The sequence below is a fragment of the Gobius niger genome (assembly GCF_951799975.1).
Source record: "Gobius niger genome assembly, chromosome: 3".
NCBI lineage: Eukaryota > Metazoa > Chordata > Actinopteri > Gobiiformes > Gobiidae > Gobius > Gobius niger.
The window spans coordinates 18,036,371-18,061,931 of record NC_136854.1 but is presented as its reverse complement, the minus strand read 5'-3'; the positions used below and the strand labels follow the sequence as shown (position 1 = coordinate 18,061,931).

Genomic DNA, 25,561 nt, shown 5'->3' with positions numbered 1-25,561 from the left:
GAAACCAATTGGACACTTTCACAACCATTTGCCTAAATATTACAGCAGTCTGGTGAACACTAGGTTTATGAAATGGTTCAAATGTTTTCATGTCTGGTCTCTAACTAACAAAGCTCGTAAGAGGCAGAAGCAGTTCCAGTCAAATTGTCCCAGCACAATTTGACTAACAGTAAACCAAGCCATTACCTCTTTGTTGTTGGTCACTATCCAAATGCCATAGGTTCAGCTCTGAGGAAAATAATCCGTAGGTTCAATGTCACACCGGCATGAAAGTTAAATAAGTGTGCCAAGATGTTTTGGCTAGAGGAGTCCACAGTATACAGCGGGTTATCCAGGCTAGTACTAATCCTCTGTGAGAGCAGGGGTCTTCAGTCTCATCTGTGTCTCTCCCTCTGAGAGTCTGTGCGTGTGGTGTGTAAGTTTAACCACGTCCACTGGCTGGAGGCCAGGCCAAAGATATCAGGCAGCACCATAGTAACACTAATGCAATCAGGGGAGTGCCCACAACAGGACCAGCCATCTTTCATGGTCAACTTCTGTCTGCACTGTGGATTCACTCAAACTGAGTCAGGGAGAGTGTGTGAGCTCTGGGTTACCCCAATTCTCTGGGGATTTGAAATCTCCAAAATGTTATGGTCAATAGGTGTGGGTTGTGGGAATATGTAGGCATTAAGTATGTTATCTGGTTTGATTTTAACTAATTATTTTTCATTGGATTATGGAAATAACTACGGTACATGACATATGTTTGAATAACATATTATTGACATTAAAGTAGTTTTCCTTAATAAATCCTTTTCAGTCTCTCTAGGGGTAATACAAGTGTTAATGGGATGATTGGCAGTCTTTCATCTCCCCCTCGTGTCTCTGCCTCCAGGTCAGAGTCCCCAATACACATAAATGGAATCATGAAGAAGAAGCTAACAGGCTAAAGGGCAAAGCTAAAAGTGGGCAAGCGCCACTTAAACAGTATTCACAGCCAAGTTTGAGTGAAAAAAATTATCTCCATTGTGTAGTTGGATGTACAATATCCCTTTCTCTCTTTGTCTTTTCTGCCAGCGTAGTATTTACTGTCATGGACAATTAATGAGTGAAAAACCGTAACATGCTATGACACCTGCCATGACACGTATGGCCTCTAGGGGCATAAGTTACTTAGTACTGCTTTAATTCAGCAACCAATCCCTTGCCACATGCAAAACTTTGAAAAAACACAGAATACACTAAAGATCCCATAGCCACCTTTCATTTCTCAGATAAAGATCGATCATTTAATGGACATACAGTGAGTGAATGACTTAAGATCACCTAAAAACAGATTTCCAACCTCATCAACCTGTTGCTATACAAGGTTGCAACTAACATTTTAGTATAAGGCAGAGCTGGCATTAAGGTTAAGGCCAAAACTTAAAAAAAAGAGTTTGCAGAGGAGCACGGTTCAAACCTCTGCTAAATGCACCCGGTTGAATGTTTCAATGCGTTGACCACAGTCTGTGGCATAAAATCTCTTCAATATGTGGCCCACAATGAAAAAAAAGGTTTGGACACCTTTCAGCTACAAACTGTCAATCAAGGCCGGCATCAAACACACAGATGCTTTACCAGTAGCTCTACTAAAGTCCACCGACCATGCACTGAACAAGGCCATGTCTGACTCACAGTAACCTGGCAAATTACACAGGTCAGTAGCAACATTTCGCACGCAGCCTCCAGCCTGGACAAGCCCCCCCCCCCCCCCCCCCCTTCCCTTCCATCACACAGACTCCCCACATGTACTGTCCCACACATATCAGGGCACACAGCGGGACGCGGGGCGGGATGGGGGTGGTGGGGGGTAGAACTCGCATGACAGCAGTGAGCTATATTTGGGCGTGCAGACACAGCGGCTGGGGTCAGATCACACAGAGCGACATTGCTGAAGGGCCAGCTGCAGCGGACAGGCCGACAGGTGAACCTTTGGAGTGAGACGCAAACCGACGCAAGATAAAGATTTACTTACTTCAGAGCGTGTTCCAATCAGAACTGCAGAGTGTTCATAAGCTTCACCGGAACAGTATTATCAAAGCAAAACGAAGAAGTGATGGATTTATATTGCGCATTATTAGCTTTATCATAGTCGCCTCTGATTACGGCAAAAAAAAAGAGACGGCAATTCTAAGAAAACTGCAGATCACAAGATGGCCAGCTTCCCACAGACTACATTTACACTAACCTAAAACGTGTCTAATAAAAAAAAAACATCTAATAAAAGGCACAGAGCACGGAAATTCTGCTGAACATTTTGTCACAGCGATAAAACACAATTCATCACATTTATCTTATGAAAATGGAAGGCTGGCGCTAAGAGAGTTCATAAATGGCCTTCACTTGTACTTAAAAGAAAGGTTGAAGAGCTGCACAGTTTTGAAAAAACAAAAACCAAAGAACATCTATTTGCCTTTTTTCTGACATAAGTATTGTGAGATCTGCCATTGACGCTTTAAAAGATATTAAACAGATCCAGGAGCTTCAACATTTGAGCAAAGACTTCCATGTGAATTGAAAAACTAATACAAGAATCACATCTTTTTTTAACATGTTTGCAGAGGTCTGAACTTGAGGGTTAGCAGGTTCTACACAGACAGAATATTTTATGTTGAGTAAAGGATATAATACTTTAAAAAAAGGAAGGCAGGCTTTTCATTTGCTAGTTCTAGCCATTCAAATAGCAATTTCCATTTGGTAACAAAATTGCAACTTATTGTGCAGGCGAGTTGTAACGATCTAGTGCATGTGGGTCAGCTTTTATTAGATATATTTTCAAATATTGAACAAGAACGTGATGAAAAATGATATATAGTGCACAACAAAAGACTTCTTTCCGGATCAGTGCAAATGCATAAATTATTGCGAATGTCTCAGAAAAAAAAAAGCATGGAGGTTCACTCTGACTTAATTTGTTTTATTGTTGATGCATTTTGCATATATATTAGAATTGGGATATTTGTGAGTTTTAGGTGAGCTGGGTAGTTTATGAATCATCCTTTGTTTTGTCAGGAGGATGGCTCCAGTGACCTGATAATCTTTATGCAAAAGTCTTCGATGCAAATAGGGTGGAAGATCTTATTGCAATCAAATCCAAATTGACATTTGAACAGTTGCAATTATTCAATTACGGATAAGTGTAAAACCGGTTATCCCTGTTGTTTAGATCTCGAGAAATATGTTCGGAAATGCATGCAATTAGTTTCGAATTTCGTTATATTTTACACTTCTCTCAAATTTGATGTGCCATTATGTGTCTACAATATGCACTGTGTGAACTGAATGTTGATCGATGGTAAACCTCGTCAGAAAAATCACAATTAATCTGTTCTGTTTTTGCCTCCAAATCGTATATTGGAATTCCACTTGCATTTCAAACTTTGAATGCAGCGACTACAGTCAAATGTCACGGAGTCCGTCTCGTTCTCCACAGCATACAGTAAGTGCCGAGGCAGCAGTAAAAAGCTTCTGTTAAATAAATACTTCAGAGCCCAGTGAATAGACTGAAAATCTACAATCTTTCAGTGAGTCATACGTGAGTCACTTGGACATCTATTGTGTCTTAAGAGTAAATGTAAAAGCAAGAGAAACAGCTACATTCAAAATACAAGATTTGAATAATTACTTGTAAGGAGAAAGGACTTTGAAAGTGCCTGGTTGTTTCAAAAACTATGCAATTTTATACTTTGCATAATAAAAGAATTAGAGGTCGACCGATATGGGTTTTTCTCGGGCCGATGCCGAATTTTTATTGGCTGATGCTGATAAGCACAGCCGATATTTTTTTAAAGGTTTTTCAAAATGTCTTGTCTATCCTCCATCCATTTTCTTCCGCCTTATCCGGGGCCGGGTCGCGGGGGCAGCAGTCTCAGCAGAGATGCCCAAACTTCCCGATCCACGCACACCTCCTCCAGCTGTTCTGGGGGGACCCCGAGGCGACACCAGGCCAGCTCGGAGACATAGTCCCACCACCATGTCCTGGGTCTTCCACGAGGCCTTGTCCCACTAGGACATGCCTGGAACACCTCCCGCGGGAGGCGACCAGGAGGCATCCGAAACAGATGCCCGAGCCACCTCAGCTGGCTCCTTTCGACGTGAAGGAGCAGCGACTCTACTCCGAGCTCCTCCCGGGTAACTGAGCTCCTCACCCGATCTCGAAGGGTGCGCCCAGCCACCCGGCGAAGATAACTCATTTCGGCCGCTTGTATTCGCGATCTTGTCCTTTCGGTCATGACCCAAATCTCATGACCATAGGTGAGGGCGGGAACGTAGATCGATCGGTAAATCGAGAGCTTTGCCCCGACTCAGCTCCCTCTTCACCACGACAGACCGATACAGCGACCGCATCACTGCTGACGCCGCACCGATCCGTCTGTCGATCTCACGCTCCATCCGTCCCTCACTCGTGAACAAGACCCCGAGATACTTGAACTCCTCCATTGTCTATAATCCTGAAAATTTGTCAAGAGTTGATCTGTGTGACAGCAGGGGGCACTTTATTAGAAGTATAGGGCTGATTTATTCAGGACATTCATGTTTAGTAGATACTTCAGAAGGTGCTTGTTTTAAAGACAAATATAATATGAATAAAATATGAACTGAGGTACAAACATGTGATTTTTATCGCAATGTTTCTCAGTTCCCCTGAGGCCGAGGAAGTTGTGGGAGGGTTCATTTTAAAGCTCCAAGTCCGACTGAGCCCTTTCCAATGCAAGTCTCTCACTTCTGCCTCTATACATTGGCTTTAAACACGAGCTGAGTTGAGCATTCCATGTTGTTATTTTGTACTGTGTGTGTGTATATATATATATATTTGTCTCTCACTGAAACATGTACAGCACTTTGGGCGGTGTCAACTGTATTTTAAATGTGCTTTATAAATAAACTTTGACCTTGACCTTGACCTTTGGTTCCAGACGTATCGGCCTTTTATCGGCGATAGATTGGCCGATAGACGATATTGCAAAATACCCAAATATTGGGTAAAATATGGGCCAGCCGATATATCTGTTGACCTCTAATTGTAATAATTGAGAGAGAACAGGTGACACTTAATGCTCTTGAAATGTAGGAATTGTATTGCATCTCTGGCAAGATATTAACTTAAACCAATCATTTTAGGAAAGGTTTTTGGTGTGGATAGAGAACTGGTCATTGTGTCAACTTTGCAATTTAATTTACAAAATAAATTCCCCTGAACTAGGGGATCACCAGGTCTGTGCTAAATTTTTGGACATAATATTCTCATATGCATATTGATGATCTTTTGGAATTCTGCAATAGCTTCCATTAATATTAACATATCATAAATATGTGTTGTGTAGGTGACTTTGTGCTGGCTACACTAAAAACATACATTTTTTGTCATTTGCCTTGACAATAAAGCAGTGCATTTAAAGCCAGACGTTCACTATTCCATATTTTGTAAAAGTATGACACTATGGTGGTAGCATCCCTATTCCTACAACTACATGCACAAAAACGCGAGCAGAACAAGTAGTGAAATCAAGTGCAGGCCTGCTCCTCCTCCGGGGTGTCGAGCCGCCATCTGGTAGCCATCAGCGGCTCACGCAGGAAGGGGCGGCCGTGCCTTTCTGGGGCGCCAGGGAGCGGCTCTCCACTCTTCTCCCCCGTGAGCTGCACAAACAACAATGGGCCAGTGCAGCGCAGTCGGGCCTGTCCCAGTGTGGAAGGGAGAGTATACAGTGAGGCATGAGCGGCGCTACATTCCTCCTGCCTGCGCCTGCCAACACAACCTCTGGGAACAGGGCACAGGCTGAGAGAGAGAGGACAGCGCTGGCTGGACACTGGACACTGTGGCGAATGCTGCTGCTGCTGCTTTCAGAGGCACTCCACACAGATGGCACAACTATTGATTGTTGTTGTGGTATACCCCGGCCTGCACGCTACCGGATACATGTTGGGGAAAATATATTTGTATAGAAGGTGATATTATGTCTTTGGTTGTGTATTGTTTTTATGTTATGTGCATCCCTGTAGATGTTTGGATGTTTCCAATTGTGAAATGTAACTTTTTTCAAGTAGCATTAACCTAAAAAGATCATTACATCCAACCTAAGGTAAAAGTATAATGACTTATTTAGTTTGTTCTGGATTATTGACAAGAGACTGATCGGATAATAACCTGGTAACCTTAGTGATCAACCAAAGCCCCTCATTCCAAACCCACGATGCTTTGAATCCACTTCACACCATTTCTATGCTTTATTTTCTTAAACCACATTTTGAGACATAAATAGTTTGCATGAAATAAAATTATAGGGTCACAATAAGTACACTAACCTGCAAGGGCTGCTATTATTTTGGTTGCACAATATACATTGCAACCAAAACACCTCGTCTGCTTAGGACCTTAAACCTGGTAAACCTGTAGTTGTGACAATCATAAATCGAACTGCAATTTCCATATGTGTCAGATCATCAGATATTGTTTTAAACTTGTGCATTTTACATATAAAAGACAAGATAACCCTCGTAACAACTTCTTCAAGTTTTGCTTATTCAGCAGATGAATCATATTATAGGCTTCAAAACGATGCACCAGAGATTAAAGGAACAGGCCACTCATTTTTAAATACTGACATATGTTCCTACCTGAGCTTAGACGAGTTGATGCGTACCTGTCTGGTTTTTACGCATGCGCTCAGTCACATAGCATTGAGCCTCTCCTCCTCTCCTCATGGACCCATCACCGGGGGCGATGTTAGAAGCGACCAAGCTCTTCCACGTTTTCCCGATTTAAATACAGTAACGTGAGTAGTTACACGATCCAAGTCTATAGTTACACAAAATTAAACATGTCGATTTTCTAAGCAGATAAAAAAGGGGCACTATATTGTAAGGCGTAATAACACCTTAGGAGCACTTTGACGTCCACGCAGTAAAGTGAAGCTTAATTTTGTGTACTTATACTTCAATCGTGGAAGAGCTTGGTCGCTTCTAACATCACCCCCGTTTGGCTCCATAGGAATATGCTGGGAGAGGCTGATTGCTAACAACATCTTTGCTTTTTTTGCGTGACTGAGCGCACGCACAAAGACCAGACAGGTACGCATCAACTCGTCCAAACTCAGGTAAGAACATATCTCAGTATGGAAAAACGGTGGCCTGTTCCTTTAAAGAGAAAACTGCATCTGGCTCTGTTCCATTATCATGTGCGATCACTAAAATTACAAAACAGTTCAATGTAACAACCTGTACAGAAAGAGACCAATCCATTCTACATGAGAAAATTCACAAAACATGTAGGAAATACTTTTGAACACGATCAAGAAGAAAGCATGATTTGTAGCCTACATATGGCCAGAAAAAAAAATAATAATAATACAGTGTTAAGTTGCTTCTTTCCAAGTAGTGGAGAGGGCTCTATCATCTGTGTTTAATAATAGCTGCACTTCAAACTCCCGAGCTTGGCACCGTGTCAAATAGAACGAACGGATCGTTTTACAACTCGCCAGAATCATGTTCCCAGAGAATACGCACCGCCCGGTTCCCAAGCCTCAAACAGGAAAACCAAGTCTGCATAGGAACCAAGTCTTTGCACTCTGACAGTGGGCTATACCACTGAGGAGGTGGCCCAAGTCAGAACACAGTAAGTATCTGCATTGGGCAAAAAGATATCCGTTGACATACATTTTAACCAAGCGGTATATACAGGGGAAAGTGGCACGATATAAAAAAAAAAGGATAAAACATAAAAGTTCAAGTATAAACCTTAACATGACACTCCTTGAAGTAGAGCCACAATTTCAATGTTTGCACTTATTAAAACGCAAAACCTTCAACTAATCTAGACAATATAATATCATGTCTTCTGCAAAATAAATTAACAATGAATTCAGTTGTCCTTGATTTGATTTTGCAACAGGTCAAAGCTCTTCTGCCACACAGTTGTTCGCTCTATCCAAGCCTCTTAAAAGTGTTAAACTACTCATGGTCACCTTACATGAAGCTGGAGGGACAACTTGAGGAAGAGGTTTATTCTCCAAAGTCTCTGTCATTGTACTGTATCTATGGAACAATGGGATTACATTACAAAGTGAATAGGGAAATAATAACAGTTTTCATCTAGTTGGATACTGGAAGTAATCATTGTGCAGTAGTCCACATAATCGGTTACAGAAATAAAGAAGGAGTGAATTAGATTATTTCTGTTTACTGGACGAGGTATTTGCCACATGTTCAATCTACAGTTGAAGTACAGACATGCTTTGGGCTCCTGACTATGGGGAGGTTTTTCTTAAAGCCTTGTTTAGCTTTTGTGGTTTTACTCCTCTCCCTGACGCAATGACATGTCTGTAAGAGTCAAGTCATTGTTTTAACCAACAGTCTATATGAAGAAAAGGAGACCTGTCATTGTGTTTAAAACAATGGTTTCATTTTAATTTAAAACAATAATTACAGATGCTCAACCCTTTGCTTTTCTAATTTAAGTGTTATTAATTTTGTAATATTTTTATGTATCGCTATGTGTACCCATGTAACTGCAACATAACAAAACAAGGTTGTATTTTGTACAAATACGACTTAAGAAGTGTCTCCAGTGATGATACAAGAAGTGCCTAATGCTTAAAGCGACACTGAAAGTGAGCGGTGTATGTGTTACACAGAGGTGGCAGACTGTGTCTGGGACAAAAGTGGGCCAGTAAGATAACTATTGTAGTGCCACAGATATTAATATTTAATGTCTATTTGTTTGTAATGGCCATTAAATATTTAATGGCACATGCAATCCATTTTCAAACTGTGGTAGATCACACAACACCAGTTTTCTCCTCCATATGGAGTGGCCTGCTATTGTGGCGGGTAGGACATGGTCCAGTGGTTCTTCTTTGTTAGCCAAGAGGCTAATGCTGCACAAGTGGAGCTCTGTGTGCCGCAGGGCCGCCTGTTTGTTTGTTTCTTCAAGCTTGTACAGAGGGTTTGTTCTGTGTTCCACTTGCTAAGCAGATTTAATGAATCCTTGACTTAATCAAAACTCTCTGTACTTTTCACTACGTAGACACATTTTTGTAGACATAATTCCCTTTTACAGTTTAACAATAGTTTCCAGTAAGCCATGGTCTCATAATGAAGTTTCACTTCCATGTAAAAATGTGTGCACTTTGAACCAGCCCAACAGCAGGGAAGATCCAGTGGCAGAAGAGAGCATGTCCTTTACAACCCCGAGAAGTGGACCTTCAGGGTTCAATATTTTCCTTCTTCCGGCCGGACTGCTCCTCATAATACTGTGTTGAGGCCATATTAAGGGCTGCACAAAGTGTTCTACAAAACCATAATCAGTTTTCAGTGGCTACAAGCAGTGCACTACAAGCAGGAGTACATCCGAGCACACTACACTATCTGACCTCCAGCATGACTGTGCGTTGACGGGAATGTTGGTGCCAAAACTGCACACTCATAGCATATTTTCAGACAGTCCAAGAGTAGATTATGGCAGCAGCAGTGCTCTCACTTAAACATTGTTGCAAAGAGTCAAGAGGTCGAAAGAATGCAGTGATAATGTCTTACAATCTCACTTCTTTTCTGAGTGTTATAATAATGCAGTTTCACAGCTCCAAAGGTGAAGAAGAAATGAAAGAAAATTGGAACCAGACGGAAAATGCAGAGTCAATGAAACAGAAAACCACAAAGGATTGAGTTTTGATAAAGCTTGTCTGAGAAAGCCCCAACTAAAGTATTAAGCAATAGTGGCTGAATGCCTGCTGCCTTCAATGAGACATTCATTTTGGGAACGAGTTGCTCTTACTTCCAAGTTAGAGCTCAGCCACATTCACTACACTGTATGGAGGGTTCAGAAAATAATCAAACCCATCTACTGTTATTCTGTTGAAGTCTGGTGTCGGAAAGGTCCAGGTTATTGTTTATAACACATATATAATCGGGCATGAAGGGACTGTACCACTGACCTAAACATCTGTGAATGTTCAAAAACTGCATACATTTTCATCCTTTTAAAATTTTGATTTGTAATGTATTATTGTGGTGTAATGAAGTGGATTTTCATAAATAAAATACATTTGTATGATCCTGTATGTGCATCAACTTGTTACATAACAAAATTTTAAAAAGAAATGCTGTATAAAAGAAGTCTAAAACCTGAACCCGTTGTAAACAAAAAGAAACATGGCCCTCTGACAATGACAAGTACAATTTTTGTCAATTTGCCATAATGGACCATATGTATTGTACATGGAAGGTAGCATTGCCCATAAAACAGTTTGGTGGCTGGGAACTAAGACAGACAACCCTCTCAGACGCCTTCACCTTTGTGCTGGACCAATCAGCAGCAGAGCCTTGGAGGCAAACTTTGCCCTTAGTGGCTAATCAGGTAAAGCTGGGGGGCCCCAGCTCAGGACACGGCTTAAACAGACACCTGCAGAGATCTGCAGCTTCACATTACTGTGTGTTTGTGTTCAGCTCTGGAATCCAGTGCTTCGTTTTGTGTCCATACATAACAAATGTACTAAAGTGTGTCAAGAGTATAAATCTGTAAAAACATACACACACCATGACATTTTAAATTCTAGCTTTTTACAATACTATTAAACACATTAGCTACTGGGCTATATAATAACATATAATCCCTTTGCATTCTGATTTTGTGATGAATTTAGATAAAGACAGATACATTGTGGACACTGCAGCTCTAACACCACTCAAATGCTGCTCAGTCTGTCTACCTCCCACTCCTGCTGCTGGTCAGCCTCCATCATTAGCATGATGCTCTCCATCATGCTCATTTAACCAATCACAGTGAGGTGTACTGTCACTGAAGAAACAGGTAAATCTACGGTGTAATCATGATCAAACGGAGCCTTCTGTGAATTTTGACCTGCGCTGTAAGAAAGGTGTGATTTGAATGTTTTTCCATATTGTCCACAGCAAATGTTTGCATTGTTGCACTGGTGTTTAATGTTTCATAACTTCAAAAAATATTCCTGCCATGATTTGAGAGAGTACAAAACATCCGTAAAAAAGCAGCAACTGCCAGCAATTACAACAAAAGGATTTGTAGAAGAAGCAAGTGTTGAAATAATCAGAACAAGTTCAGTGAATTCAGAAAACAAAAAGGAGCACTTCCGTATGACATCAGTAAGTGCTGGCTGACAAGTGCACTGAGAAGAAGACAGACGTAATATGCAGGACTGCTTTGTATACTCCAGCTCAACATGGTAAAATAAAGACAAGTCAGTAGCAGAAGAGGAGTATCTCAAAGGATTCAGAAATAGATATTTTAAAGAAATCAAACTTTAAGAAACTAGAAGTTAAATTGTTCTACGAGCATATCACACCTATCTTTTAAACAGTGTTTTCTGAAGCAACTTTAATTGGAAGATTACGACACTCTATTTCACATTGTATTGGATCAACTATTAACAGTACAGCTAAAGGTAAATAACTCTTTGTTTGAACTACTGCAACACTAGAACCACCTTGACACAAAATCAAGTCATTCTTAATTATTGTGCATAAGCCCTTCATGGAACTATAACGCAATTATGCAAATAGCAAAATAATGTAATGAGATGCATTAAATTAAAGCGACCCATTTAGTTGGAAGTGTTTTCTTGAGAACACACTTAGTAGCATCTTTTTCCTTTCACTGTGGCTCACAGCTCACACCAAAGCAACACCTACTCCTACATGACAACATTCAGACAAATTTAACATCTGAAGCCAAGTTCCGAAGCACGTGTTATGACATGATATAGATGACTTTACAATAAAATATCATGCTTCTGGACGCCAACAAGCCCCAATATCAACCAAAGTAGGTGCTTAACATGTGGACAGTTTGTCATGTGTCAAAAAAAAGAACTGTCAGCGCTTTGATGGATTACAAAGCCTCATGTGACCACACTCTCCCACAAAGAGAAGCGGCCGGGCAAATACCAACTGATTCACAATAAAGCTACACTAGCAATAAAGAAATGACGGATCACTAGGTCAGTTAGGAAAGTTATTGGGAGAAAGTCAACTGCACTGTCCAAGTAGGCAGTTAATAATGAGGGCAGCACAATGTGTCACAGACTGACATAGACTGTTGGCAAGTACAATATCCATATCACCTAGACTAGAGTCTAAAAAAATCTAAAACTCACAGTGGTAATGATCGTCTTTCTGAAAGAAATTTGTCCATCTTTGTTCATTATGACACGTCTAAAAATGAACATGCATTTACAGCTCAATTTCAATATTAAAAAGTCGTTTTTTTTGTCCTTATCTTCTACTTTAGCCTTCCTTTTTGACTTGTTAAAACCGCTTCATCTTCATGTAAATGAAATTTCAAAGCCGTTTTATCAACCATCAATGTTAACAAAAATTAGGTACATACTACTATTTTCCCTGAATTGAATTTGGTGATTGAAATGTGTTTAGATTAAGAGCAATACTTGAATCAAATACATTTAGACTAGAATCTATTTAAGATGGAAAGGTTTCAGTGATATGCAGTATGTCATTTCGAGGTGCTGTAGCCTCCTTTTCAAACTATAGTGAATATGCTTTCATTCATGAGCACCTACTCAGAATGTTTGGTATGGAGGTGGGTCAGTGAACGCAGGATGTAAGGTACTAGGTCAACGTCTCCTGTGTAAACTTGTGCAAAAAAAAAAAAATCCAGCGTAATTGAGCCAATACACTCACAGCTTTTGCTTTGTGCCAACATGCCGAGTTACAAATGCTGTCAGAGGCTTTGGAGGCATAGTCCGCCGTAAACCTAACAACGCACATAGCTGTCAAGAACAATTTGGCAAATCAAACCTGAAGCTGGTTTGGTGGCAGATTTTTTTCGAGAAATAGAACTGATAATGTTAAATATGAAAGTATTGCAATGGCAATTCAGTTCCTAGAGCGCGTTTTAAACAAAGATACAAGAATCCTGCATATTTGTAAAGGCCTAAACTCACCGGTTAACAGGTTTTGTACAAAAAGACCAAGGACACAGGATACTGTATATTGATGTTTAGTTAAAGTGATAGTCTGTAAGTTTAAATATTTTACACATTTAATAGATTTTGACTGCCTGGGTCTGAAATTTGAACGGAAGTAATATTTTTTACATTTTTCTTAAGTTCCTCTCTTTGCTGATCTAAGACACTAATCAGAATCCCCGGGCCATCACTTTGACCAATGAGAGACAATCTTTCCTGTGAACGGGCCTGTCAGGTCCAATCAAGAAAGAGGGGGGAGGGAGCTTGATCGTTTACTATGAAAGTTTGTTCTCGCTCTCCTCATTTTGCAAACTGTGAGGGGCTTTCTGGCCCAATCAGGAAGGGAGGGGAGGAACTTGATTGTTTACTTTCACTCTCTCCTCACTTTAACATCTATCTGTACAGGCTACTTTAAGAAAAATAACTATTTGCCTAAAAAGCTGCAGCAGGAGCAGTTTTCATTGCATGTAACTTACGTCCATAAAAATAGTCATTTCAATAAAGCCCTAATCATCAGTGAAGACAAAACACAGGTTTCCATTTTCAGTGAAGGTCACACCTGCATTTTCTTGGATATGAATGGAAATATAACTTTTAACCGCTTAACCCTCACTTTCAACGCATGCATTTTCTCCAGTTCAGCTTTACCCAAATCCAAAAGCTTCTGGACTGGAGCCTATACAGCCTACAGGCCACATTTGCAAGCTAAGACCTACAAAACTGATCTGAGCTTCTTCCTCATTATGATCGTCACGTTTTTGTCCTTTTCGGTTCCGATTTCATCATATTTTTGCTGCATTTTTGACACGTTCACATTTTTGTGGCAAAAAATAAATAAAACGCAGCCAAAACGCTACAAAAGGCAAAGAAAACAAGATCAAAATGTGGCAAAAATGCATCCAAAAGGCAATGAAAACGTGATAAAAACATGACCAAAAAAAAAGCAATGAAAGCGTGATTAAAAAAAAAGCAACAAAAACAACTAAAAGGTGATGACGACAAAAACAAGGAAGAGGCTTAGATGAGTTTTGCAGGTCTTACACTGGCTTATACGTTTGTTAAGAGGGACATGACACACAATAAGAAGCTACTTCTGGGTCCAAACTGTCCAAAAACGCAACATTATCTTTTGACCTTTATTTTATTTAACCAGGAAAGTCCCACTGAGATCAGGAATCTCTTTCTCAGGGGAGTCCTGGCCCCAGATCTACTGTACATGTTTTTAGTGGTAGGGGAAACCAGAGTACCCGGAGGACACCTAAGCAGACGCGGGGAGAACATGCAAACACCACACAGAAAGGCCCCGTCCAGGTGGGAATCGAACCCGTTTCATAATTTCTCCAGGTGAAACGAATATATCTTTCTTCAGATTTAAAATAAGCCTTGATTGTGTATGGAAAAAATAATTTTGCTTATTATTGTCAGAAAAGAATTACTCAAGAAAATCCGGAGTAAAAGCAATAGTTCTGTGTAATCTGTTGTTTAAAAAGAACACTGAAGTAGGCTCTATAGCAGGTTAAAATCAGCAAAATCCCATTATAGTGAATACAGCATATCTATCCATCTATCCATCTATCCATCTATCCATCTATCCATCTATCCATCTATCCATCTATCCATCTCTGTTGGACCCAGAAGTAGCTCGATGACATCATTACTTATATAAAACGTATAGGCTGTAAACTTTTAGATTTGGATAAAACTGGAGACAATGTGCTCGGTTAAAACAACACAATGCTTTCATTATTGCCATAAATTGTACAAGACTTTGCTTAACATAGGCAACGTTTTTTAATATAATTTAAACTGACGTTGGGCCGTGGTTTGAGCACAGGCCTGTTCTTTACATGCTGTCAGTCTTTGGATCTGTCTGTTGTGGTCATTGTTGTCCTTGTGTATTTTTGCTCACTGCAAATGAATTTCCCCACGGGGACAATACATTTTCTACAGCAACTATTTCATGTCTGGAGTAACTGCTAGCCTACTTCTTCAGTCGAATGCACCTGACATTCCAGTCACCCGATCAGATGATGCCGCTTTTTGTGGCCGCAATGTAGTTTTTGTTGCTTTTTCTGTGCGCAAAAAAAAAAAAAAAAAAAAAAGCTTTCATTGTACACAGCAGAATAGAAAGCATCCCTCCTCTCAAGCTGAAAGCCGGGTAATTCAATCTCAATGTGAGAAAATATCCAGCCATCCATAAGGGAAAACCGCAAAAGCTGGGCAGATAGCTTATTCTCTTCAAGTTAATTGCTTTTTGAATCTCTGCTGTTGTTCTACTACACGGCGGCACGACAAATCACCAAAGAGAATTGCACAGTCAACAATGTCAGTGGCCGTGTGACTGCGCCGTCCTCGCTAATTTGTTATTATTTAAAAGCACAACAGTGGGTGATGCGTTTGTGTGTCTTTGTGTGGGGAACCTTGTGACTTGCTCAAAGCATCCCAGTTAACTCTTACTGATCCGTATCGGACAACTTACAGAAAACAAATGTGCAAAACTAACTCGCCAGTTCTCTGCTCCTCCACCTCTGGCACTGTACTGGGCATCTGTATACACATTACTTCCCAAGGTAATCAATGGAAGGCATTATGGATGGAAGAGAATCAATCAGATTCTCAAGGATTACGCTAGAAGGCTGTGGAGAGTCACACAATACCAATTGGGAGCATTATCACCTTAAAAAAATAAATATATATAAAATCACAATCCAAACAAAAGCCATGTGACCAAAATGCAAATTGAAGGCTAACGCGACCATTTCTGCTGAGAAGAACAGGCAGAAAAAGAAAACAAACATATTTCATGGAAGGGAAACGCACAATTCAAACACAATTTGCTGAAATATACCCAACCAATACGAGGACAACAACTGTCGTGCACTTTGCTCTGGTGCGTAAAGGCGCACAGACGCAGCCATATAATGCGTCACGATTGGTGAAACAAACAGGTTATTTTTTACTACAGTGAGAAAGAGTGATATAAAGTGGACTTACGTAACGTCTCAACTTTTTTTCAGGAGGAGACTTTCTCAGCCAGCCCGAGCACACCACCTCTCCCCCGCTCATATCTGTTCCCTTTCCTGCCTGTCCTCCTTAGTTTGGACGAAGAAAGCTTGTTTGTCTTCGTTTGTTTTGGGAGTGTCGTCTCGTGTACCTGAAAAAAAAAACGGTGGCACAAAGCTCAAATGCCCATGTTCTGAAGTTATGATTGTATTTTCTATTTTGTAAAGCGAATACCGTCAGAGTCCTTCAAAACACTTCTTACCGACAGAGCAGTTCTTTGAAATGAACAGACCAGATTTCTCCCAGTTGTAGTCAAATAAGCGCGTATATCCCTGGCTCGGAAAGCATTAAAAGCTCCGCGGCACCGCCTTAAGAACAAATATGAGCGGTAGCTTGTGTGTTTTGCAACGCTGAAGGCGCAAAAAGGCGCAGACAACTCGGGAGAGTTGCTAAGTTTTGTTGTTATACGTGACGCCGCATGCTAATTCCTGTCCAAGTGTAGAGAGCCTTCCCAGTTTGCGCGATCAGGTGGAAATGTCCCACAGTGGTGCGGAGCATAGTTGACGTTTTTAAAAAAACATTTAAATCAATCTTCTGAGTAAACACACGGGCTCAGGCGACCTTTCCAGGCAGTTTACTCCCATGGTTCCTTCATGGTGATTGACAGGGTGGCTCCGTCTTTCCCTAAACTCACCCTCGTAGAGGGAACATGCGTCTGTCAAGCTGCGCTTAGAGCGCACCAGTATCGGAAGTGACCTTTCAATAGAAATTAATTCTACTCCAATAACTTAAAATGTTTCTCGGTCATTGCTTTGATAACCATTGAAATATGATAAGCTACTGGACAGCCCACTCTTTGTTGCGTTAGGGATCTTTGTTAGATTTTGCGAAAACTGTGAAAATATGTTCAGAATGACGAGTATATATTCCCAATGACAAACAACAGAAAAGTAAATTAGCTGAGTTTTATAGGAGAGGAACCAGTGCTTGATTTGTAAATTAGTATTTTCAGGAACACTTTTGGTCTGATGTGATGGATTGGGGGAACATTCTCATTAGACACCATTATATCAGATTTTTTTTTTTGCCGGATCCTCCTAAATATTTCCTGGATCCTTTACCCTGAAAAAAAAAAAAACGGGGGATCAAATTAAGCACTGAGAGGAACACGTTGGCATTGTACAGGAGATACTATTTACGTTTGACCAAACACTCAAATTCTTTTATTTTTGCAGAGTGCCACCGGAAGCTGCTTATTTGTTTTATTCTTTTCAGCGTAGTGGAGTAGTGGAGGAGGCCGAGATGGGGAGGAGGCAGTGAGCTGGGAAAATAGAGCCTAAACGTGGGACATGCAGGCCTTGTCCCACTATTGTTGGAAAGGCTGCAATTATAACGTGCTCTGACTTTGGGCCTTTGTTTAAGTGGCCACATGTCCAACACCTGAGACAATATGGATCTTGACTGAGGAAACACAAATAAGGGCAAAAAAGGAAACAATGAAACCAATAAGCGCTGTGCAATGCGGTTCAACCTTATGCTCCTCCACTATCCGTGTCTGGTCTGCCTTTACAATAACTGGTCCAATCTAGCATGTGTTTTGTTTTGTTTTCCCGCGAAAGGAGTGGTATTTGAGGAATCCTATTGTAATGGTAAACACTCTCCTAAAGGATGATCCTGGCTGCTTGCCCATGATTAGTGACTGCCATAGTGCAGACTCATTACTTCTTTCAGCAACCACTAGTTAAGAAATGGACAGTTGTTAAGGCCATATAATGTTTTGGTTCACCTTTTTCCTATGATGTTATCCCTTATTTTTTTGTATAACTGTTGGCAAACTACTGGCCAAATAGTTACTTACTGTGATAATGCAAAGGAACTTGGCTTAATCTTTTTCGGAATTGTGATTTCATGTAGTTTCCTACTTCCTCATTCTCTTCATTGGAAGTTGCAGACAAAGCAAAAAAAAAAGAGTTTCATGTTTGTCTTGTTTGACACTTGAGTACAGCCATAAAGACAATAATCTAGGGCATGAACTGCTCAAGTCTTGGGATTCTAATCTGGTGATCTGTATTAAAGGCCAGTAAATGCCATAGTAACATATAAAACATATGGACAAGACAGTGAAATCTACAATAAAATGATGTAGGCCGATACAAGTTTGAAATGAGCTTTTTTTTCTTCTTTTTTTTAACTGTTGGAAAAGGTGAATGGACACAATACAGTTGAGGTGTACACTTTAGACCTCATCAAAAGTCTGCTTTAAATATCAAAAAGCATACAAAGGCAAATCATCAACTCCCCAGTCTCCCTGAAAGATCACATACAAGGGACATACAATATTATAGTATCTGTACGCTATACAACTGTTAAAATGTACAGATTTTTTTTTTTTGCCCCAGATCAACAACATAGACGTTCACCTCAAAATGTAATATTTTTCACGGTTTACATTTGTACTCTTACTCTCTGTAATTCTTCAACAGTATGTACATTTATTGCGTGTGATGTGAGAAATGACCTAAAATAACAGCGTTAATCTCAATAACAGGGACAATTAGGCATGATAAATTGATTAAGAAGTAAGATAGGTGATGTTGCACTTATCAAGAGTGAGCATAAACCTTATATTCTAAAACCAAATATGTTTCATTTCACCGATTAAGCAGCGAATAGTTGTAATCTGAAGACGAGTCCTAGATAAAAAAGATCATGTGGATTATTTTGTGATAGATCAGAGTTGCCAGACTTTTGTGTTTCTGCAGGTAAAAACTATTATCTGTGGCTAAGGGCAGAGATTAGTAGTTGCAAGTCTTAATAAATAAAAAATAATAATAAATCCCTATTTTGAATGACATGTTTGCAATCCCACAGCCATAAGTGCTGCCCTCTCTGTGTAGGGGGTGGGTCCAGGTCATCAGAGGAGTGCAATGGCACTGAAAATAGTAATTAGAAATTACAGCATACACTGTACAACATCCACTGTGGTTTTGGCTGCAGAAATCTGGCAACCCTGGTGGAGATGCACATGAACTATGTCTACAATTCCAGTGAGTACCTTGACTTTAAATACAGTACAAAGATGGGTGGTGGTACCTTTCTGGGCACACAAACTACAACAAATGCTTTCGTCATGCCTAAAATATAAAATCCAGAAAAGTTAAAAAACCAAATGACTTTTTGAGGTACAAAGCGATCGCAATCTCATGTGTTGACAATAGTCCAGTGCGGGTTCTGAGATTCGATTATGGTGCAGTTCGGTGTCCTCAGCTTAAACCTCTCTTAAAACACCAGCCGACTGATGGTGTTGAAGCCACCTCCTCCTCCCCCTCCACCAGATGGGCCGCAGCTCCCGGGAGGGTTGTTGTCATCTGAACCATTGGGTCTGGAGGAGCAAGAAGATGAGGCCTGTAGAACTTGGGTCCGAGCGTTCAGCTCCTGCTCCTAAAATGAAAAAAATAATAATAATAATTTTAATTCCACATTCTAAAATGTCTGAAGTTGTTAACTTGTAATTAAGTTGATTACAGAGCAGAGTATCTCAGAGTTACATTTACTGAAGGACATGTACTTGAGGAAATTTATGTGAGTATTTATGATTCTTATAAAAGGTTCCCACAGTAATTTTAACTTCTACTCAAGTCACATTATTTTGAAATAGCAGTACTCTTACTTCTGTAAAATCACATCTTCTTTTTCAGATTTGAGCAAAACCTAGTGACAAAGTCTCCATGTTGATATACACTTACAGTATTTAAACTGTCCTATAACACTAAAATATTTTACTTGTATATACTTGTAAATATATATACATCTTAAAGTGAGACTACTCTTAAAAGCCAATCTTCAAAGTGCCCAGGATAAAAATTTGCTGAATTGGTTCAATATTGAAGGTGCTCTTTGGTGTGTAGGAAGCATGGCCAAATGACAAAATTAGGTCTTGAGCAAATATTTTAGTTACTCCACCTCTGGTTGATCATTACTAAATCCAGTAATATTCACAGTTATATATTCTTCTCCTATAGCTCCATCTAGGGGTGATTCCTTTCATTCGCAGTATAAAAGGTAACACATAAAATTCAGGGTCTACTCAAACAAGTTCCCCAAAACTTGTACGTTTTGTAGCCTCTTCTTCTGAGGAAATGCTTTTTGTGTGCATTTATCTCCTCTACGGAATAATCAAATTTCACTTCATGTGGAAGATCCAACGCTACAGTCGTTGCATACATTCGCATTCGCTAGCGCACTTAGGTAGTAGCTGGCCACCTATTATTAACACGTTTTCATTTTGTTTTGTGATGTGTTCAACCATTAATCAGATCATGAAGAAATCAGTGAAAATACTGCAGTTTGAAACACCTATTATAACAGGGGCAAGGTAAAACGTTGCGATGATTGTTTGACATAATTTGTTTTTCTTTAGGTCGTGGCTTGTCAGGATTGATGGAAGGTGTGTCTCAAAGCTACACCTAAAGACTAAGCCATACAACGGACATGATGTGTATTTTTTATTATCATTAATAGACTGCAAAAAGTTCACTCCAAGTCTCTAAAAAGATGAACCTGTAGAATTTGTGTTTACCTGCAAGAAGAGTTTGTTGTCTTTGATTATAGCATCCAGAAGCTCTTTGTGCAGTGGAGGCTCTGCGTTCATTCTCATTCCATTTGCCATCGCCGTCCCATTTTGGTTCTTCCCCGGTATTTCTTGTTTTCTGTACATAAGCACATACGCTGTGTCTTTGGGGAAGCGATTGGTGATGTTTTGCACTGACTGGAAGGAGGCAAACGTCACTCGGCTGTCGTTGAACAAAAGCCAGTCCTTTTCGGCATGTCCACAAGGGGGCGGTGCGTCACCTTTTTCTGAGGAAACTGTCAGAGATGAGCAAGAAGGGACATGATCAGCCCTTGGACTGCCCGCGTCGTCTTGTAAGGAAAGGCAGTTGGCGAGTTGCTGCGTCCCATCTACTTCGCAGAGGTTGCGCCCGTAGGAATAGTAGTGCCCGCTTTCTGAGGACAAACCTGAATGCATCACAACAGAGCAGAGAACATAGGGGACTGACTGAACAGACGCTTCAACTCGGTCGTGTGCTGCTCCATCCGTCCCCTCCTCTTCGTCGTTCTGAGAAGGTTTGAGCTTCTTCGCCAGGTTTTCGCTGCATTCTGGAGAGTCCTCTTGCAGAGATGTAGAAGTAGTTGGCACAGAAACGCGCGAATGTACAGGAAGCCTCATTAAAGCTGGAATCGTGACATTGTCTAAAATTTTTCTCCGGACATGGCACTTAGCATCGTATGAAAATCTCAGCAGAGTCAAAATGAGGTACTCAGGTGCTGATACTATCTTTAACGTCCTCTCCGCTTGCTGGAGGGAGCTGCACTTCTCGCAAAAGTAAGCATTATCCGCATCAAGGATTTCTGGAGCCAAGAAATAGTTGACCAGATCAGGCACTGAGAGGGGAGGCTCGTTGGTCACTGGCACAATAGAAACACTGCTGGCTGGTGATTTCACTGGGCCTGACTCAGGGTTTTCACTGCCCCCATTGACAGATCCCTGACAGTGAAGTTCTGGCCCTGCAGCGGGCCCCTCAGCATGGCCGCTGTCCACAGAGGAGGCAGGGGGGCAGAAGGCCAAAGACAAGTCTGTAAAAGGCTCTCCTTTCTCAGAGATGCTATTGCAGTTCATACAGCGGATACCGGTTTTCAGCTTCCCGCCAAACATTCTTTCCGTCAAAGTCCTTCTGTCACATTGTGGAGGAGTCGATGAAGACTCTCCATTTTCTGCCGGAGAGGCCAGAAGTCGTGGCCCATTGTCATTCTTATCATCATTCGACACCGTTTTGTGTTCAGATGACTGCAAGGCCTGAATTGTTTTCTCCTCTTCATGCAACCTTGGCATCAGAAGAAGACAATTTGAATCAGCACAGATGCTCATTTCAAAAGACAGTATACATTTAGTCTATTATGAAAGGATTATGACAGAGTATTAAGAGTGCACTGCACAGCCTGAAGCAGATTTACTTTCTATGGGCGCTCTGGGTTCTCTAATCAATTTGAATATAATAATATGCCCATTGTATGTTGTTCTCATTAATTTCCCAAATATGTTTAAGATACTACTAAGATAACCATTTAGATTTGTAACTAATTTAAGTCACTAATCGTATAGAGAATATAGAATTTGTAACGACTAAATACTGGAGGTTAAAACACTTAAATAATTACTGTACCGGTCCAAAAGGAATCGGAGGTACTCAGAGCAGTCCTGCTGGGATCCTGCATTAAACCATGGAGGCCGAGATGCTTCCAAGAAATTTTTGGGAGCATATGCTGCCCTCTAGTGAAAAAATAAGGAACAAAGATTCCATAACAATGCATCAACATTACCTTAATGTGATAATGTACAATTAACTAACCTGAGTATGTGCAAGAAAAGCGAACAGCAGCTGAAGCTTTTTCATGAGTGTGTTAGAGCCATTCAGATGTAAGGACAATACATGTCTCCTGAAGCTGAAAAAATGTAACAATAGCATGGAAGGTACGTCACACAAGGCAAGGTAAGGAAATATGATAGAAATACAACCAAACAAAAAAAACTTGAACATATGTCTTACTCAGTGGCCATAAAGAGGGTCTGGATGATACTGTTCATAAAGCAGGTATTGCCCAGGTTGACCAGACCTGTTTTGCCAGTCTCAGATTTCCCAGATGGTCTCAGGAAACCAGGAGCAAATGAGTTGGACTGAGATGTCCAGGCACTTTGATTTAACACCAACTTGATTTTCTCCTCTCCAGGTTTTGGAAGATCCTGACAAAATATTGTTAAAGCATTATAAAATAAACGAAAATCAATATTTATTTAGGGATTTCTGTGTCAATTTGTCTTTACCTTGATGGAGTCTAGAATGTGGTCATACAGATCAGGAAATCCAGAGTAGTGGTACATCATGCAGTGGATGAGTTCAGCAAATTGCAATAAAAAAGTGCTGCTGTGAGGATGTCCATCAGTTTTTAAGGATTGCACCAATGAAACCACACGGGGAACAACCTTTTTTCCAAGCAAAAAAATAATATATATGTGTATATTATTGCTAACGTTTTTTCTTTTTTTAATCAATTAAGATAATCAAGAAAGTCTTTGTAGATAACAAAGTGGAGTGGAGTTTTTGTGGCCATGGAGGTCATGGGTAGGGAGTGGAGAGAAAGGGACTTTTTGCTTACCAAATGAAATGCTTCAGGAGAGTGCTGGAAACTCAACAGCATGTGTGACAGCACTGCTAGTGCTCCCTGTCGCACAATAGGGAACCAGAGTCGATTGAATACCTGCACAAGATACATAGCATTTAGACTCCAGTACAGTCGCATCAACTACTATGAAAGATTTAAATGATTAACATGTCATTACTGACCAGCTCAATTTTTAGCAGCGTCACGTCAATAAGAATGGTGAACTTTTGAACTGCAGCCAGTCCTTTCAGTAGTGCAATGACCCATATATCAACATGATGGGCAAGGGGCCAGGAAAGCCAGTCAATCATCCTAAACACAAAAGGCATTATTTTAAGTTTTTACAGGGAGATTTCTAATGATTGATGTTAACAGTGGAGATCTGATAGATCACCTGCAGAGGGCTTTCGTCATGGTTGCATCTTTAACACTCTGGTCTGTTGTTAGGCTCTTGATTAACACTGTGATCATCTGGACGGGGATGTACTGGACCAGACTGGCCAACGCAATGGATGGCTCATACGACAGCTCTGCCAAACAAGAACAGAAATCATATTGAATTAGAGCTAAAAAAAAATGTATATGATCACATGTACAAGAACATTATTTCAGTCTCACCTGTCGATGATATGATAGAAAACATTTCCTGTAGTGAAGGCAGTAGTGTGGTTGGGTCAGCCTTCCAGATGTTCTGGAGCAGTGTGCTCACCCTGGTCACTTGGTTTACGTATTCTCTCAACTCTTGCTCTTCACTGGCAAAGCACTGGAAGTAACTAATGGTTCTCACAAGCTGCTGACAAAACAAAACTCCAGTCTTGTCCTTTGGGATGCACTGTACAAAGTCAGACAGCAAAGTGCTAATACGAGCACAAAGCGCAGGGTCCGGACGCTCACAAACCATCCTTAAGACTTCTACTTGGATCACACTAAAGATCTCCAGCACAGAGGGGCAGCTAATGAGCAGACGCAGGCAACTGTGAATGAAGTCTATTATGGCTGGGTCTTTATGGTGCAGCTCACCGTAGCCTTGCTGGAGCAGGCCCAAGACAAAATCCTTACTAAAATAAATCTCAAACTCTGGGCGGTGGTAGCGACCATAGGCCTCGAGAACCTGAAAGCCCACCTGCTTCTGGAAAGCATCTTCGCCAAGTAAAACAAGATGAGTAGTGAGAGTAAACATTGCCTGGCACTGCTCCTTGGTTACATCTTTCTCTGCTGCCTCTATCACTTTCTTTACAATGGCCTTCTTCAAAGGAACTGGGTGATTTGAGCTCACTAGGCCCTCCAAAATCTTGTCCATGGTGACAGTCTGAAGAGATATGAAAATAAAAATCAAGTCAAAATCAATCAATTCTATTGTAATTTCATTACTATGTGCATTAACTACATTGTTGACGGACCACACAGTTCTGCTGACTCAAGCTGTTGTTGTTGTTTTTTTTGTGTGAACCAGTTGATTTTATCTTATTGTATTTTTCTTATTATTACATTTACGCTTACTGTAATCATGTTTGCACAATTTCATTAAAAGAAACTCCTAGTTTGTGAACCTTCACTGTTAATATAAAAATTATTCGGATTTGGATTCCTTTTATTTATTTTTTTAGACAGTCTCTAAAATGGATGAGCAGCCGCTACGCTTTTTATCTTTCCTTAAACACAGTATTGGCGTAGCGAGGGCATGAATTCAGTAATAGTAAACATGTTGTACACTGAATGTGGAACAGATTGTAGGTGTAGCCAATGACTATTAGCTAGCTGCTATGCTATGTTGTTTGCGGTACCGTTATGACAAATGGCAACGGTATTTACCAACACACATACACATGAAAAATTTAATTTATAACTATTTCAAAGCTAGTTGAATAATAAAATGAAATCAACGATATGAAGGTAAGCAACAGTAGCACACAAGGCATATGTTATAGCTAATTGACGTAGGGAGCTACTGACTTAGCTGTTAGCATAAACACCGTCATGATCGGTGGCAACATACACCGCAATCTACGATTTCTTACCCAAATCGAGCATGTCAACAGTGCCCACGCAAAGTATTCTGTTCTGCCGTGTGCTGTTGAAAATCCTGAGACGGGCAAACACGACTTATTTTGGTTTATCTGATTGCTCCGGACCAAAAACAGCTGATTAACCGATACACCTACGTCACTTTCAGAGACACGATAGTAGTAGGACCTTTCTATGGAGGCCTTTACAGATGCCTGATTGCAATAACACACTCCCAAACAAGAAAAAATGCATTTCTGAAAAATATGACTATATAATAATACTATAACAAATACTGCTTCTCTTTAGAACACCCGCGCTGTGAGTTTTGAGCTGTGTTCATTGTCTATTATTAT

The 25,561-nt window shown here is 40.5% G+C and overlaps 2 protein-coding genes across 8 annotated transcripts in view; both read right to left on the bottom strand.

The window, feature by feature from the left end:
* The window catches only part of gab1 (GRB2-associated binding protein 1), a 51,952-nt gene extending 35,263 nt beyond the window's left edge, over positions 1-16,689 (bottom strand). For 2 of the 7 annotated variants that reach the window (XR_013792674.1, XM_079552714.1), the window contains exons 1-2: positions 16,246-16,689; positions 15,975-16,134 (exon numbers count right to left, since the gene is read on the bottom strand). Coding sequence is in view for 6 of the 7 variants with exons in the window: in XM_079552714.1 (XP_079408840.1) it covers positions 15,975-16,046 (72 nt within the window). In the remaining variant the exon portion in view is untranslated. Of the gene's footprint in view, positions 1-5,541; positions 5,808-15,974; positions 16,135-16,217 lie in introns of those variants that run through there. The other 5 variants (XM_079552711.1, XM_079552717.1, XM_079552712.1 and 2 more) reach the window with 4 other exon arrangements.
* Positions 16,690-18,791: 2,102 nt separating this feature from the next.
* On the bottom strand, positions 18,792-25,362 carry usp38 (ubiquitin specific peptidase 38). The gene is made up of 11 exons (XM_079554437.1): positions 25,220-25,362; positions 23,820-24,510; positions 23,596-23,731; positions 23,384-23,513; positions 23,196-23,297; positions 22,864-23,022; positions 22,589-22,782; positions 22,391-22,484; positions 22,205-22,311; positions 20,563-21,865; positions 18,792-19,424 (listed from the first exon to the last, which is right to left on the bottom strand). The coding sequence occupies exons 2-11, from the start codon at positions 24,499-24,501 to the stop codon at positions 19,263-19,265; spliced, it is 3,069 nt and encodes a 1,022-aa protein (XP_079410563.1). The 5' UTR covers positions 24,502-24,510; positions 25,220-25,362; the 3' UTR covers positions 18,792-19,262.
* Between the last annotated feature and the right edge of the window lie 199 nt (positions 25,363-25,561).

Coding starts and splice junctions, on each gene's coding strand:
- usp38 (XM_079554437.1), bottom strand. CDS start 24,501: ATGGACAAGATTTTGGAGGGCCTAGTGAGCTCAAATCACCCAGTTCCT. Junction 23,298..23,383: donor CGCTGCTAAAAATTGAGCTG/GTCAGTAATGAC, acceptor TATCTTGTGCAG/GTATTCAATCGACTCTGGTT. Junction 22,312..22,390: donor CTTTTCTTGCACATACTCAG/GTTAGTTAATTG, acceptor TTTTTTCACTAG/AGGGCAGCATATGCTCCCAA.